This window comes from Hyaena hyaena, unplaced genomic scaffold (assembly GCF_003009895.1).
Source record: "Hyaena hyaena isolate Hyena2069 unplaced genomic scaffold, ASM300989v1 scaffold_1155, whole genome shotgun sequence".
Classification (NCBI taxonomy): domain Eukaryota; kingdom Metazoa; phylum Chordata; class Mammalia; order Carnivora; family Hyaenidae; genus Hyaena; species Hyaena hyaena.
Window position 1 is genome coordinate 110,504 of NW_024081784.1, and position 16,165 is coordinate 126,668.

A 16,165-nucleotide genomic window follows, 5' to 3' on the forward strand; every position below is an offset into this window, starting at 1 on the left:
ATAATCACTAAAAATTTGTTTCCTGTTATTTTACTCAGTCACTTATGAAAAAAGGGGGGGTCAGGAAGGGTGGCTCAGTTGGTTACGTGTCTGACTCCTGATTTCAGCTCAGGTTATCATCTCATCATTTGTGGGATTGAGCCCCACATTCAGCTCCACACTGTCAGCATGGAGCCTGCTTGGGATTCTTTCTCTCCCTATCCCTCTCTCTCTCTGCCCTTCCCCTGCATGCACTGTCTCTCTCTCTCTCTCTCTCATAAAATAAAGAAATAAAACTTAATAAATAAATATTTAGATAAATAAATAAAATTTTAAAAGATATGTAATAAATTCCTAGTGTTCTACTTATGTAGTATTTTCTTGACATATAACAATATTTTAGGAACACTATAATGCACTCCGCTTAAAATTTTATTCTGTTATAAATATTTTCAATCATTCATTTTTTTACATAACAAATCTGAGTCTTCTTTACTTTCTTCATTACTGTGTGCTCAAAATTTTTAAATTCTGAACTATTCCAAACATAATGTTTATTCTCTACTATCTTAAGGAATAACAACAATTTTTTCAAGCCACCTTAAAGATTCTTTTGCAAGGCAGGTCTAGAAAAGTAGGTCAATAATTAGATCAGTAGCTCACAACCTTTGGTAAACATGACAATCACTAAAAGATCTGCTGGTTAGATTCTTAACCACAATTTAACATATTCTTATTATGTTCATCGGAGATAGGCACAAAATTAGTTCATTTTATGAAGTCAGCAAATGATTCTAATGCAAGAGATCAGAAAACCACTCTTTGGAAGCACTGACATAGATTGAAGATTGTATTTTTACAAGATTAGGAAAAATTAATAATCTGTTATAGAGAACAAAGAAATACTGGTAAAATTATCTGATTCCTGATGATTTATCATGGTACTCATTAATTTTACCAGGGAATTATCCTAATGCACAACCTATGTGCAAGGTGATTATTTTGTATTCTAGGGATGCAGACACTGGCCTTTCTGTCATCAATATGAAGCTTTGGAATTTCCAAAATGCACATTACCATCATAAAGAGAATCGATGTATACAGTCCTTTGTTCTTTATCAGCACATCATCCAGAACAATTGGACAGAAATTCTAAGACGCGGGGAGGAAAAGATAAACAGGTTTTTTTTTTTCTCTAGATAAACTCAGTAAGACTAGTGGACTTTTCCATGATCTTGAAGGAATTCTTTTTTAATAGACAAAATGCCCCTTTTCTGGTGCATCTCTGTATTGCCTATGGCTGATAGTGGGATTTCTGCCATTTACCTGGAAGACTGACACCTCCCCCTTAACTTTTTCAATGCACTTAGAACTTCCTTGTTCCTGAGACTGTAGGCAAGGGGGTTTAAGAGGGGGGTGAGGACAGTTCCAAACAGAAAAAGACCCTGATTTAACTTTGGAGTCTTGGCAGAACCAGGTCTCATGTAGATGCACATACCTGGACCAAAATAGAGACCCACCACACAGAGATGTGAGGAGCAGGTGGCCAGAGCCTTGTTCCTACCTTCTGGGGAGTTCATTCGAAGCACAGCAAGGAAGATGAGAACATAAGAAGACAAGATGAGAGATAAGGGCAGCAGCAGAACAAGGATGCTTGTTATCACCACTGCCTTCTCATAAGTTGAGATATCCTCACAGACGATCCTAAGCACAGCCATGACTTCACAGAAGAAGTGGGGAATCTCTCTGGGGCTGCAGATCTTAAAATGCAAGGTAAAGGCTGTGTGGCCCAGAGAAGTAAGTGCCCCTCCAACCCAAGACATGGCAATCATCTGTAAGCAAACCCTAGGATTGATGATTGCCGGGTACCGAAGAGGATCACATATGGCTACATAACGATCAAAACACATGAGAGTTATAAGGATGCATTCCGCAATGGCCACAGTCAGGGAGAAGAAAATTTGAGTCCCACAGGCCAAGAATGATATGCAATGTCTTCCGGAGAAGAAATTGACCGCCATCTTGGGGATGATGCTAGAGGTCAAAGTCAAGTCCATTAAGGAGAGCTGACTGAGCAGCAAGTACATGGGTGTATGGAGATGGGAATACAACCAAATGAGGAGGATCAGAAGAGTGTTTCCCATGAAGGTTGCAGTGTAGATCAGGAGAATGATGGAGACCATGGCTGTAATGTGTTTAAATTCAGGGAAGAAGCCAAGGAGAATGAAACCTGTGGGTTCTGTCTCATTCCCACTCCTCAAGGGTGTCTGTAATGCTAACAGGAAGAGAAGATATGAAAAAAAGAAGAGAAGAGATTTATTAAAAATACCATAGAAATGAAGAATTTTTATTCTAGTAATATTACAAATATTGTAATAACAATGGCAAGTGTAAAAATAATCATCCATGATCACTTGAATCAGTTCTTAATATTTCTTCTATATTCCTTGTCTGTGCTCTGAGGTACTTTTATAACCCAGAGTACACATATTATAATGCACTCCATTAACTTTATTGTATGAGAGTTATTTTCATATATTAAAAAAACTTTGAATAATTATAGGTTGTTCTTTTACAATTATAAAATACGATGATAGATGTATAAGTCACAATTTCCAACTGCACAAATTCTAGTTTTTCATTCCTTTAGAAAATTATGCTCTTTCCATTTTCTTCTCAGTGAATTCCTATATATATAATCATATATATAATGTTTATTTATTTTTGAGAGAGAGAGAGAATGAGCACAAGTTTGGGAACGATGGAAGGAGAGAGGGGGACAGAGGATCCGATGTGGGCTCTTTGTTGACAGCAGAGAGCCAAATGTGGGGCTTGACCTCACAGTCAGATCATGACCTGAGCCAAAGTTCCACACTAAACTGAATGAGCCACCCATGTGTTCCAATAATATTTTTGAGGAAAAATTATTGACTTTATAAAAAAAAGAACATTGTTAATTTAATTTACAGAAGTAGTTTCAAATTTTTAAATAATTCTACTTTAGTCAAGCTTTCTGGCTCTGGGCACCTAGGAGACATTATCATTTAGGGGAAAATGATCATTAGGACTGTGCTTTGTGCTATACACATTTATGGTATGTAAGCTTTTAATCTAAGTGATCTTATTTTCTACCCTAGGATACTGATCATTTTATTTACATGATTTATAGTAAATTCAGAGTAAGTATTAATGAGGGAGAAATTTTTATTCTATACGAGTTTGTAGGGTTCTTGCTCTTGTAGAATTCTTGCTATCCTTAACCACTAGCTACAGCTGTTATGCCATTGATGGGCACAGGGGAAAATATTATGGCTCCTTTCCTTCAGGTCTACTAAATTTTTACTTTTTAAGGTTGTCTTAGGTGTATTTAATCCTCTTCTTTGATATATATAAAACACTTTGAACGTCTATACAACTCTTGCTGAGTTTATAAGAGGGAACACACCTATCTCTTTGTATGAGACTCATATGACCTTGTTACAAAAACCTGAGGCTAATAGTATCAGAAAGGAAAATTGCATTCCTGAGAGCAGTTTCTGAAATTATTTTTTAAAAAGAGTAAATTGATCCTAATTATGTATTAAAGAACCATAATTTTGAATTTAATGTAAGGCAATATTAATATCAGAATATTTTTAAGTTTAGGTCACCAATTAAAACAGATTAAAAATGATATGTCCTGGGGCGCCTGGGTGGCTTAGTCGGTTAATCATCTGACTTTCGCTTGGGTCATGATCTCGCAGTTCGTGGGTTCGAGCCCCGCGTCGGGCTCTGTGCTGACTGCCAGCTCAGAGCCTGGAGCCTGTTTCAGTTTATGACTCCCTCTCTCTCTGATCCTCCCCTGCTCACGCTGTCTCTCTCTCTCTCCTAGAAATAAATAAAAACATTAAAAAAATTTAAAAATGATATGTCTTTTGCATTAGTTGCAAAAGCTTGATAAAATTTATTACTAAATCATGAATTAAAAACCATCCTAGGAAACTTGTAGTAAAATAAAAGACTCCAATATCCTATTCTATTATCTTCTTGAAAAACTGTGACTTTCATTTATTCATGAAATTCTTGAAGTATCATTTCTAAATTGTTAAGATACTCCCCTCTTCTGAAAGCTGTATATATTTATTCATGTGTGTCAATATTGACTGGGAGATCTAAGTTTCCTTTGTTATTTACAGAAAGGACTAAAAGAATATGTTGCTTACATCCACCTAGTACTATCTCCTTAGAAACAGTGTGTTCAAATATTAGGTCATTGATTACTTTTCTAATATTTGTGCAGTTTGATTTCAAGTCACTACTTCCATACAGATACTTGATATTGATTTGTTCACAAAAAATAGTAACCACTTTTGGATGGATAAATTATGATAACAAAAATAGCCAAGTCTGTTTTCCCTTTGTTCATACTAAGAGATTCAAACTTCTTGTGAAGAACAAGAAAGCCTCTATGGCATCTGTCTTTATATATCCCTCTTCTATTAGAGTATTCTATGTTAATTGCCTTTGAACCAATTGATTACATATGAATCAGAACCTGCCTCCTGTCACTGGATGTTTGATTGACTTGACGAGTTTGCCTGCTTTTAGATGTGGAGATAGTTTAAGATAAAATAATAATAATAATAATAATAGTAATAATGATGATGATGACAAAATTGGCCAGCATGCATTTTACTTTCTCCTGCCTTTGAGTGAGCCTTGATGTAGTCAGTGGGATTGCGGTGCTTGATATAGAGTCATCAGATGGTCAGAAACTGAAATTTTCAAATCACTGGATCTTTCAAAATTCTCTGCCTTCTCAGAAATCACAGCAGGGCTCTGTGATTTCAGTGCTATGTTACACAGCTTCTGATTCTTTGCTCCAGTACTGTTTCCTGAAGCTTTGGGTATGCATAAGTTTGGCTAAATTCTATTATAAATCTTCCTTACAAACTATTCGTTTTAGTATGGACTTAAACCTAAATTTCATCATTGTCTGCGGTTATGTTTTAACATGTGTCTCGTGGCCCTTAAAAAATAAACATGAGGTTTATGATGGAAGGAACTGTCTTTCCCGACTTCCACCTTTTTTCTTTATATCTAGTATGTGTGTTCAGTGAAAATGAGTTAAATACATAATAAGCTTAGGGCTGGAATATTGAATATTATCTATGGACCAAAATAATTGTTTTTAACACAAATAATTTTCTACCACAAAGTATTACTTTATTTTGATTTATGATTGCTTATGGGCTTTTAAGAACTTTCCAGCATTTTATTTTGTTGAGATATGTAGAGGCTCAACATTATTTTGTACGCTTGAGAAATAATATAAATAAAGTACCAGGTCACAGTCAAATAACACTGACCTATTCCTGGGCATATTATCTGTTTCCCAAGTTGAGCCTTACAAACATTATTGACAAATAACTACATAGTTAGTATAAACATATTTTCAACATCCAGAAAAACTGGGTTATTTCCTCAATCAACATACTTACCTTGTAATTTATGTTCAGTCATTAATTTCTTAAGAAGTGTAATATAGTCAAACCTCCTCCTGCTGATTAATACTGAATATACTGTTAAAGAAGTAAACACAAACCATTTTAGTAGGGAAATAAACAAGTAACTGAGTAGGTCTTGACAGGCTGTCTCTCCTCAGTCTGTTGGTTTGTGAGCAGGGCTGGGATCTCCCTAGTTCCCCAGTGCCCTGGGGTTTGGTGTGGAAAGGCTGCTCAGACCAAACACTGCAGCTTCATGACAGCCTTTCCAGTTTCTCATTAAGGGCTAAGGTGTCCAAGTGCAGTATCTTGGAGGAACTCTCTCCCCAGGATATAATTAGAGTTTTTCAAAACTATCTATTAGTACATGCTTAGATTTTTTTTTGTCAGCACCTCTATTATTTTCCCATAGGTCCAATTTATAATTTATTTACTTTTAGTCATTAATCTCATGCAACCATTCAATAAGTATTGATTTTTCCTTTCTAACATCTCTTATTTTCTCCTTACTTTGTATTCCCAGAATCAACACTCTAAACTTATTTCCCATGTCTAGAATTATTTCCTTTACCTTATCTTCTTAGCTAAATGTTCCCTTCTCTTCAAGGTCAGATTTAAGTCTCACCTCCCCAGTAAAGTCTTCTTTTATGTCTCCAGGGGATATCAGCATATTTTCCTAGTTAATATGGCATCACTTTTTTGACTTATTACCTACATTTTACTGTTACTGACCTTTTAACACACTCTTACAGTTAATAACAAGATTTTAAAATATGGAAAGCCTAGAACTTTGCCTCAGTTTTCCTTTTGTTTCATATTCTTGGTAGATTATTTTATTCTTAGTAGGCAGTGACTTAACACTAGTAATTAAATTATATTTCATTAGAATCAACAAGTGCTATATTATATGCTCGAAATTAAAAGTAGAAAAAATAAATTCACTAAAGCTTGTTAAAATGAAGGAAACTGATTTATGAAGAGATTATTATATGAGGGGTGAGTGCTGCAATAAAACTAGGTAGATATTACTATAGTAGCATATAGATCAAATAATTCATTTGTCTTGGTGGAGAGTTGGTGGGTAATCAAATACGGTTTCATAGGACTAGTAATAGCTGAGTTGGGTCTTAAAGAATAGGTAGTAATAAATGAAGATAAGGAACAATGGAAATTGAAATATAAAGAGCTGTATATGATGTCAAGGAAAATGGACTGATGTGGCTTTTATTGAAAAAATAGTAATCTATTTTTTATGGATACAAGAAGTTGTGGAGATGGGTAAAGAATGATGTTGTAACATAGAGGAAGGTCCAAATGTACACCGAACATAGAAGAGGGGCGTTTTACACAGGCACTAAACTATTGCATCCCCAGCCCCTACCCAGGAAAGGAGCTTCGATGATTAATAGACACTGTGAAATAAAGTAAAGCTAATAAAATGAGCAACATGTTTAACTGGCCACATTATTGAAGTCAGAATCAGCAAGAGCCTTGAAGAATTAAAGAGAATGTGAGAGGGGCACCTGGGTGGCCGAGTCGGCTAAGTGGCCAAATTAGGCTCTTGTTATGATCTCCCATCTTGTGAGTTTGAGCCCTGTGTTAGGCTCTGTGCTGACAACTTGGAGCCTGGAGCCTACTTCAGATTCTCTGTCTCCCTCTCTATCTGCCCCTCCCCTGCTCATGCTCTGTTTCTCAAAAATAAATGAGCATTAAAAGAAATTTAAAAAAAGGAAATGTGAGGATATTTTGTGTTTGGACTGAATTTATTTCTTTCCACACACTCATACTCCGTTTCTACACCCTACAGTCACCTTTGCTCTTGCTAATAATGGCCACATTTGAGCTACAATTAAGTACTTTCGACACCCAATCCTATCAAGCTACTTTTTAATATGTTTTCCTCTTACAAATGGATCCAAATAGATCCCTGATTCAAAAGAAAATCAAACTTTTTCATCACTCTAGATACTTTTAAAACATTAGTAATATATTTTTTAATTTTTTTCTGTTTATTTATTATTTTGAGAGAGACAGACAGACAGAGAGAGAGACACACACACACACAGAATCCGAAGCAGGCTCCGGGGCTCTGAGCTGTCAGCCCAGAGCCCAATGCAGGGCACAAACTCCCAGACCGCGAGATCATGACTTGATCCAAATCCGACGCTTAACTGACTGACCCACCTAGGCACCCCAAAAAGATTAGTAATATTTTATTTTTTTAAGGTTTTGAAGGCTTTTTTATTGTAGTTATCAAAGGAGAAAGTTCTCAGGACAAGCTATAATTTGTTAGAAAATACAAAGGTTGTGATAGAAAACCTAAAGAATGCATTTTATATATAATGATGCAGATACAAATCTAGAATATCCTTTAACATTCCAGCAAAGTGATATAAGAACTAAACGTTTGTGTATTGCTTATAAATAACCTTCCAGATTATAGCGGCTAGTTGTCTCCAGTGGCCTCTTTTTAATATTGTCAAATGAATAAAGGAGGATTTTGTTTTAAGATAGAAAAGACGTCCTTAACTTAGAAGGTTAAACCCATCTCCTCTAGTTCATCTCGATATGCAGGCGCTCTTAACAACTATTACCACTGCATCTTTCTATACACTATTGCCAGAGATAGCTTTGGAAAACCATAAATTATAAAGTCCACATTGTGGCGAAAATAACTTTGATGGCTATTCATTGCTTTAAGATAAAAACTATACAATTAGTCTAATAGTTAAATCTTTCATAAAATGCTTCTAATCTCACATACCTGTTTAAACTTTTTTCTTTTTTTTAAATTTTATTTTATTTATTTTTTTACAAATAATTTATTGTCAAGTTGGTTTCCATATAACAGCCAGTTCTCATCCCCAAAACTGCCCTCCTCCATGCACATGTCCCCCCTGCCCTCCCCACACGCATCAGTCCTCAGTTTGTTCTCATCATTAAAGAGTCTCTCATGGTTGCCTCTCTCCCTCTCTGCCACTATTTCCCCCCTTCTTCTCTCCCATGGCCCTCCGTTAAGTTCCTCCTAATCCTCCTATATGAGCAAACATATGATATTTGTCCTTCTCTGCCTGACTTATTTCACTCAGTATAACACCCTCAAAGTCCATCCATGTTGCTACACATGGCCAGATTTCATTCTTCCTCATTGCCATGTACTATTCCATCGTATAGACAAACCACATCTTGATCCATTCGTCCGTTGAAGGACACTTAGGCTCTTTCCGTGTTTTGGCTATTGGTGAGAGTGCAGCTATGAACATTGGGGTACATGTGCTCTTATGCATCAACACTCCTGTATCCCTTGGGTAAATTCCTAGCAGTGCTATTGCTGGGTCATAGGGGAGTTCTATTGTTAGTTTCCTGAGGAACCTCCACACTGTTTTCCAGAGGGGCTGCTGCAGTTGACATTCCGACCAACAGTGTAAAAGGTTTGTTTTCTCCACATCCTCGCCAGCATCTAGAATCCTCTGATTTGCTCATTTTAGCCACTCTGACTGGCGTGAGGTGGTATCTCAGTGTGGTTTTGATTTGTATTTCCCTGATGAGGAGGGATGCTGAGCATCGTTTCAGTGTCTGTTGGCCGTCTGGATGTCCTCTTTGGAGAAGTGTCTGTTCCTATCGTCAGCCCATCTCTTCACCGGGTTGTTTATTTTTCAGGTGTGGATTTTGGTGAGTTCCTTATAGATTTTGGATATTAACCCTTTATCTGATATGTCATTTGCAACTATCTTTTCCCATTCCGTCAGTTGTCTATTAGTTTTATGGATTGTCTCCTTTGCCTTGCAGAAGCTTTGAATCTTGATGAGGTCCCAATAGTTTATTTTTGCTCCTGAATCTTTTGCTTTTGGGGATGTGTCAAGTAAGAAATTGCTGCGGTGGAGGTCAAGGAGGTTGTTTCCTGCTTTCTCCTCTAGGGTGTTGATAGTTTCCTGTCTCACGTTCAGGTCCTTTATCCAATTTGAGGGTGTTTTTGTGTGTATGGTGTGAGAAAATGATCCAGTTTCATTCTTCTGTATGTTGCTGTCCAGTTGTCACAGCACCATCTGTTAAAGAGGCTGTATTTTTCCATTGGATACTCTTTTCTGCTTTGTCAAAGATTAGTTGGCCATATATTTGTAGGTCCCATTCTGAGTTCTCTATTCTATTCCGTTGGTTTATGTGTCTGTTTTTGTGCCAATACCATACTGTCTTGAAGATGACAGCTTTGTAGTAGAGGCTGAAGACTGGAATTGTGATACCTACCCTTTTGGTTTTATTCTTCAATATTACCTTGGTTATTCGGGGTCTTTTGTGGTTCCATACAAATTTTAGAAGAATTTGTTCTAGTTTTGATAAGTATGCTGGTGCAATTTTGATTGGGATTGCATTGAATGTGTAGATTGTTTTGGGTAGTAATGACATCTTAACTATATTTATTCTTCCTATCCATGAGCATGGAATGTGTTTCCATTTCTTTGTGTCTTCTTCAATTTCTTTCATAAATTTTCTATAGTTTTAATCATACCGATCTCTTATATCCTTGGCTAGGTTTATTCCTAGGTACTTTATGGTTTTATGTGCAATTGTGAATGGAATCCGTTTCTTGATTTCTCTTTCTGTTGCTTCATTGTTGGTGTATAAGAATGCAACCGATTTCTGCACGTTGGTTTTGTACCCTGCAACTTTGCTGAATTCTTGAATCAGTTCTAGTAGGCTTCTGGGGGAGTCTGTCAGTCTTCTATGTAGAATATCATGTCCTCTGGGAAAAGTGAAAGTTTGACTTCTTCTTTGCCAATTTTGATGCCTTTGATTTCCTTTTGTTGTCTGATGGTTGATGCTAGGATTTCCAGCACTATGTTAAACAACAGTGGTGAGAGTGGACATCCCTGTCGTGTTCCTGATCTCAGGAGAAAGGCTCTCAGTTTTTCCCCATTGAGGATGATGTTAGCTGAGGGCTTCTCATAGTTGGCTTTATGGCGTTTAAGTAAGTTCCTTCTATCCCAACTTTGTCGAGGATCTTTATTAGAATGGGATGCTGTATTTTGTCAAATGCTTTTTCTGCATCTATCGACAGGATCCTATGGTTTTTATCTTTTCTTTTGTTGATGTGATGTATCACACTGATTGATTTGCGAATTTTGAACCAGCCCTGCAACCCAGGTATGAATCCCACTTGGTCTTGGTGGATGATACTTTTTATGTGCTGTTGGATTCGATTTGCAAGGATCTTGTTGAGGATTTTTGCATCCGTATTCATCAAGGATATTGGCCTGTAGTTCTCTTTTTTTGCTGGATCTCTGTCTGGCTTGGGAATCAGAGCGATGCTGGCTTCATAAAATGAGTCTGCAAGTTTTCCTACGATTTCTATTTTTGGAATAGCTTGAGAAGAATTGGGATTAATTCTGTTTTAAATGTCTGGTAGAATTCGCCCAGGGAAGCCTCAGGTCCAGGGCTCTTATTTGTTGGGAGTTTTTTGATCACTGATTCAATTTCTTCATTAGTTATGGGTCTGTTCAGATTTCCTGTCTCTTCCCGTGTAAATTTTGGTAGTGACTGTGTGTTTAGAAATTTGTCCACTTCTTCTAAGTTTTCCACCTTTTTGGCATATAATTGTTCATAGTATTCCCTGATAATTGCTTGTATTTCTGAGGGGTTGGTTGTCATAAGTCCATTTTCATTCAAGATTTTGTCTATTTGGGTGCTCTCTCTTTTCTTTTTGAGAACCTGGCTAGAGGTTTGTCCATTTTGTTTAATTTTTCAAAAAAAAAAAAAAAACAACTCTTGGTTTCATTGATCTCTTCAATTATTTCTTTGGTCTCTATGTTGTTTATTTCTGCTCTGATTTTTATTATATCTCTTCTTCTACTGGGTTTGGGGTGCTTTTGTTGCTCTGCCTCTAGTTCCTTTAGGTGAGCTGTTAGATTCTGGACTTGCGGTTTTTCTAATTTCTTGAAATAGGCCTGTAGTGCAATGTACTTTCCTCTTAGGACTGTCTTTGCCGCATCCCGTAGAGTTTGGATTATTGTATGATCATTTTCATTTGTTTCCATATATTTTTTAATATCTTCTCTAATTACCTTATTGGCCCATTCATTCTTTAGTAAGGTGTTCTTTAACCTCCATGTTTTTGGAGGTTTTCCAGACTTTTTCCTGTGATTGAATTCAAGTTTCAAAGCATTATGATCTGAGAGTGTGCATGGTAGTATCTCAATTCTTTTATATTTATTGAGGGCTGCTTTATGTCCCAGTATGTGACCTATCTTGGAGAATGTGCCATGCACACTTGAGAAGAAAGTGAATTCCCTGGCCTCAGGATGTAGAGTTCTAAATATATCTGTCAGATCCATCTGGTCCAATATCTCATTCAAGTCTATTGTTTCTTTAGTGATTTTCTGTCTGGTTGATCTATCCATTGTTGTAATCAGAGTACTAAAGTCCCCTACTATTAGCACATTTTTATCTATAAGCTTGTTTCTGTTTGTGATAAATTCTTTTCAGTATTTAGGTGCTCCCATATTTAGTGCATAGACATTTATGATTATTAGTTCTTCCTGATGGATAGACTGTAATTTTTATATAATGCCCTTCCTCATCCCTTGTTATTGTCTTTCATTTAAAGTCCAGTTTGTCTGGTATAAGTATAGCTACTCCAGCTTTCTTTTGACTTCCCGCAGCATGTTATATATTTCTCCATTCCGTTACTTTTAATCTGAAGGTATCTTCCAGTCTAAAATGTGTGTCTTGTAGACAGCAAATAGATGTATTTTGGTTTTTTATCCATTCTGATACCCTATATCTTTTGATTGGAGCCTTCAGCCCATTTACATACAGTGTTATTATTGGAATATGTGGGTTTAGAGTCATTGTGTCCTTTGTGGGATTCATGCTTGTGGTGGTGTCTCTGGTATCTTGTGTTCCCTGCAATACTTCCCTCAGAGAGTCCCCTTCAGGATTTCCTGTAGGACTGGCTTAGTGGTGACAAATTCTTTCAATTTTTGTTTATTTGGAAAGACTTTTATCTCTCCTTCTATTCTGAATGACAGACTTGCTGGATAGAGGATTCTTGGCTGCATATTTTTTTTTGTTCATCACATTGAAGATCTCCTGCGTTCCTTTCTGGCCTGCCAAGTTTCAGTAGATAGGTCTGTCACCACTCTGATAGGTTTCGGTTTGTATGTTCGGGTCCTTTTCTTCCTATCTGCTTTCGGAATTCTCTCTTTGTCCTTATATTTTGCCAGTTTCACTATGATATGTCGTGCAGATGATCGATTCAAGTGACATCTGAGGGGAGTTCTCAGAACCTCTTGAACTTCACCGTCTACTTCCCTCTCCAGGTTGGGGATGTTCTCTGCTATAATTTGTTCCAGGACTCCTTCAGCACCTTTCCCTCTCTCTTCCTCTTCTGGAATTCCTATGATACAAATATTGTTCCGATTATTGTATCGCTGAGCTCTCGAGGTCTGGATCAGTTTATGTCTCTTTTTCTCAGTTTCTTCTTTTTCTATAATAGTGTCTTCTAAGTCACTTATTCTCCTTTCTGCCTCTTCAATCCGTGCATTGGATTGTTTATTATGTATCTCATTTATTGCATTTTAAAATTCACCATAACTATTTTTAAGCTCCATATTGTTTCTAGCCATAGTTTCTCTGATGTCCTCCATGCCTTTTTCAAGCCCGGCGATTAATTTTATGATTAATGTTCTAAATTCTTTTTCAGTTCTGTTGCTTACATCTGTTTTTGGCAGTTCTCTAGCTGTCATTTCTTCCTGGAGTTTCCTTGGAGGAGAGTTCTTCCATATCGTAATTTTGGTTAGCTTTCTATCTCATGTTAACTTTAAAAGCTTGTTGTACACATGTACCCTTCGAGTTCTGCTGTATTAGAGAGGGCTCTTTTGATTGTTCAGGGCCTGTCTGTTCAGACAGTGTTCTTTGGATGGTGTCTCTTGGTTTCTCTTGTTTAGCGTTTGGTTAGTTTGTTTCCCTACTGGTAGTGGTATTTGGGACCTTCCACCAAGTGTAGTTTGGCTTGTTTCTTGAGGCAGCCCTGGAAAAAGGAAACAGACAACCACAGAGGGAACACAGGTATACAAACGCACAGACAAAACTAATAAGCACGCAAACCCAAGCTCAGGTAAAAGCAGCTCCAACAACAACAAAACAGCTATCTGGAGGGGATGGGCATGGTTTGGTGTAGGCAAGTCTTGTCTCTACTGTGTCCACTGGACTTCCTGAGGCTCCTCCTTGGTGATTGTGGGGAGAAGAATGGCGTGGCCCCAGTCCCTTCTCAACCCAGCGTTGCAAATCACTTCTTAGGTCCGATCTCACTGTGCTGAGAATGTAGCCAAGGTGGGCTGAGTTCTGTGCCCTATACCCTGCCTGTTTCCAAGTCCGAGTCCGCAGGCTTTGTTATACTGCCCTGAACAGTCCAGCAGGTAGCTGCTTCCCTGTCCCTAGGGGTTGACTGGGGGGTGGGGAAAGTGATGCAGCCTCACATCCGCTGGGGTCAAGCAGGGATACAACTGAGTGCATTAGGGGAATGTAGCAATTTCAGGTCTGTAGTGTTCCCATCGCTGCAGCCTCTGCTGCTGCTTCAGGAGGTCGCTGTTGCGCGCTGCTGCACCTTTACTGGGCGCCTGCACCACTTCTCTGGTTCCCTGCTGTCGCAGCTTCTTCAGAAGGCAGCTGTTTCCTGAGCCTCAGCCCCTTCACTGGGGCCGGTATTGCTTCACCAGGTCGTCTCTGCCGCCACTTCAGCAGGCCGCTGTTGTGCACTCTGCAGCTTCAGCCGGGGCCAGGACCGCCTTCGCAGGCGTTGCTGCCGGTTCATCGGGCTGATGCTGCCATGGATGGTGCCAGGTGCATGGCAGTTCAGTTTTTCCTGGCGCATTCTGGGACCAGGGCACCTAGGTTAAAGTCAGCACCCCAGCCAGAGCTAAAAAAAAACACTGTCTTTCCAAGCTGAGTTGTTTTTTGTTTTTTTGTTTTTGTTTTTGTTTTTGTTTTTTTTTTTCTCTTCTCCAGGGACGGTTCTATGAGCAATCTCAGCTTTTCTTTCCTTTCCCCTGGAGACATGACAGCTTGCCACCACTTGCTGGTTTATCACTCACTTCAGCTGCATGCAAGCTGGGTCCCTCCCCTCACTCCCTTCCCTCCATATATCTGGGTCCTATCCTGCTTTTATCTTCCCCAGTTCGCACTCACACACTTATGAGGTTTCCTTCCCAGTGTACTCTGTCTATTTCTCTTCCTAAACTCCTGTGGCTCAGTGTCCTACGACTTCAGGCCTTCTCTGAGAGATGGGTGCAAGCGAAATATACAGAGCTCCTTACTTGTCAGCCATCTTGCCTCCAACCTCTATTCTTCTAAATTCTTGTTCTATTATGGTTCTTATATCTGTTTTGACCAGTTCTTTAGCTGTCACTTCTTGGAATTTCTTTTGAGGAGAATTCTTCCATTTCATTATTTTGGCTAGCCTTCTGTCTCTTGTAAGTTTTAGAAGCTTGTTATGTGCTCTGCACCTGCGTGTACTGTTATTTTAAAGGAGGCTCAGAGACTGCCCAGGGCTTGGCTGCTCTAGAAGTGTTGTTTTAAGGGTGTCCCTTGGTCTCTCTTATTGTGACTTTAGTTATTTTATTTTCCTACTTGTCATGATATATGGACTCTCCATCATGTGTGCTTTGATTTGATCTTTGAGGTAGCCCTGGAAAGGAAAACAGACAGACAAACAAACAAGGAACAAAAACACTCAAATACACAAACAAATCGAACAAGCAAACCGACAATAATAATTTAAAAAAACCAAAACACAAAGGATAGTCTAAAAACATAAAACCAGAAATCCCGGCTACAAATAAAGAGCAGGTGGAGGCAGTGATGATGGAAGAGCATGTACAAAGAGAGAAATGACAGGGGTGAGGAGAAAGGGAAAATGAACATTGACCAGGCAGAGAGACAAAAAGCTTTAATCCAGAGAGAGAAAAGGGTGAATACATCAGTAGGCAAGGAGAAAGAAATGAAGGTAATGTTACCCAGAGAAACTATATAGGCTGATTATTCCAGAGAAAGAGAAAGGAAGATAAAGTAGAAGGCGTAGAATATTCATCAAGAGGATGGATAAAGTATATATGTTTAATCAAACCTATAAGGAGAATAACCAGCCCAGAGGAGGGGAGAGATAAGAATGAGAGATGGGAGAATATATCTGAATAACAAGAATTGATCTAGAGTTAATCACTGCAATGTAGCTGCATTGCTCTTGGGGGAGGGGCTGTCTGTTTCAGCAGCATCTACAGCACAGATGGGCGTGGTTTGATGTAGGCAGGTCCTGACTCCACTGTGGGTCTTGCTGGCTGATCCCTGAGGCCCTGCCTTCGTAGTTGTGGGGAGAAAAGTGGCTACCCCCCAGTCCTTTCTCCTGGAACCAGGTGCCCCAAGTTACTCCTTTGGATCCTTTCTCATTGTGCTGCAGGTGCAGCCAAGGTGGGCTATCTTCTATGCCCCATGCCCAGCCACCTTCCAAGCTCACTCCATGTGCATTAATGATGCCGCTCAAAATGTAATCAGAGCAGGGTACCAATGAGGGGACCACTTCCTCCTAATGCCAACTCTACCCCTAGGGTACCATCTAACCCAGAAGGAACTTCTGAGACCCGGGCTCCCAGCCCAAAGCTAGTTTCGCAGTTAGAGATGGGATCCCTCTCTGGAATCCCTGTGGATAGACA

At 38.7% G+C, this 16,165-nt stretch overlaps 1 protein-coding gene across 1 annotated transcript; it reads right to left on the bottom strand.

Annotated features, from left to right (window-relative positions):
* Positions 1 to 1,301: 1,301 nt before the first annotated feature.
* On the bottom strand, positions 1,302 to 14,271 carry LOC120224289 (olfactory receptor 2M5-like). The gene is made up of 3 exons (XM_039222537.1): positions 14,174 to 14,271; positions 5,460 to 5,518; positions 1,302 to 2,254 (listed from the first exon to the last, which is right to left on the bottom strand). Exons 1-3 carry the CDS (start codon positions 14,269 to 14,271, stop codon positions 1,302 to 1,304), a joined length of 1,110 nt encoding a protein of 369 aa, XP_039078468.1.
* Between the last annotated feature and the right edge of the window lie 1,894 nt (positions 14,272 to 16,165).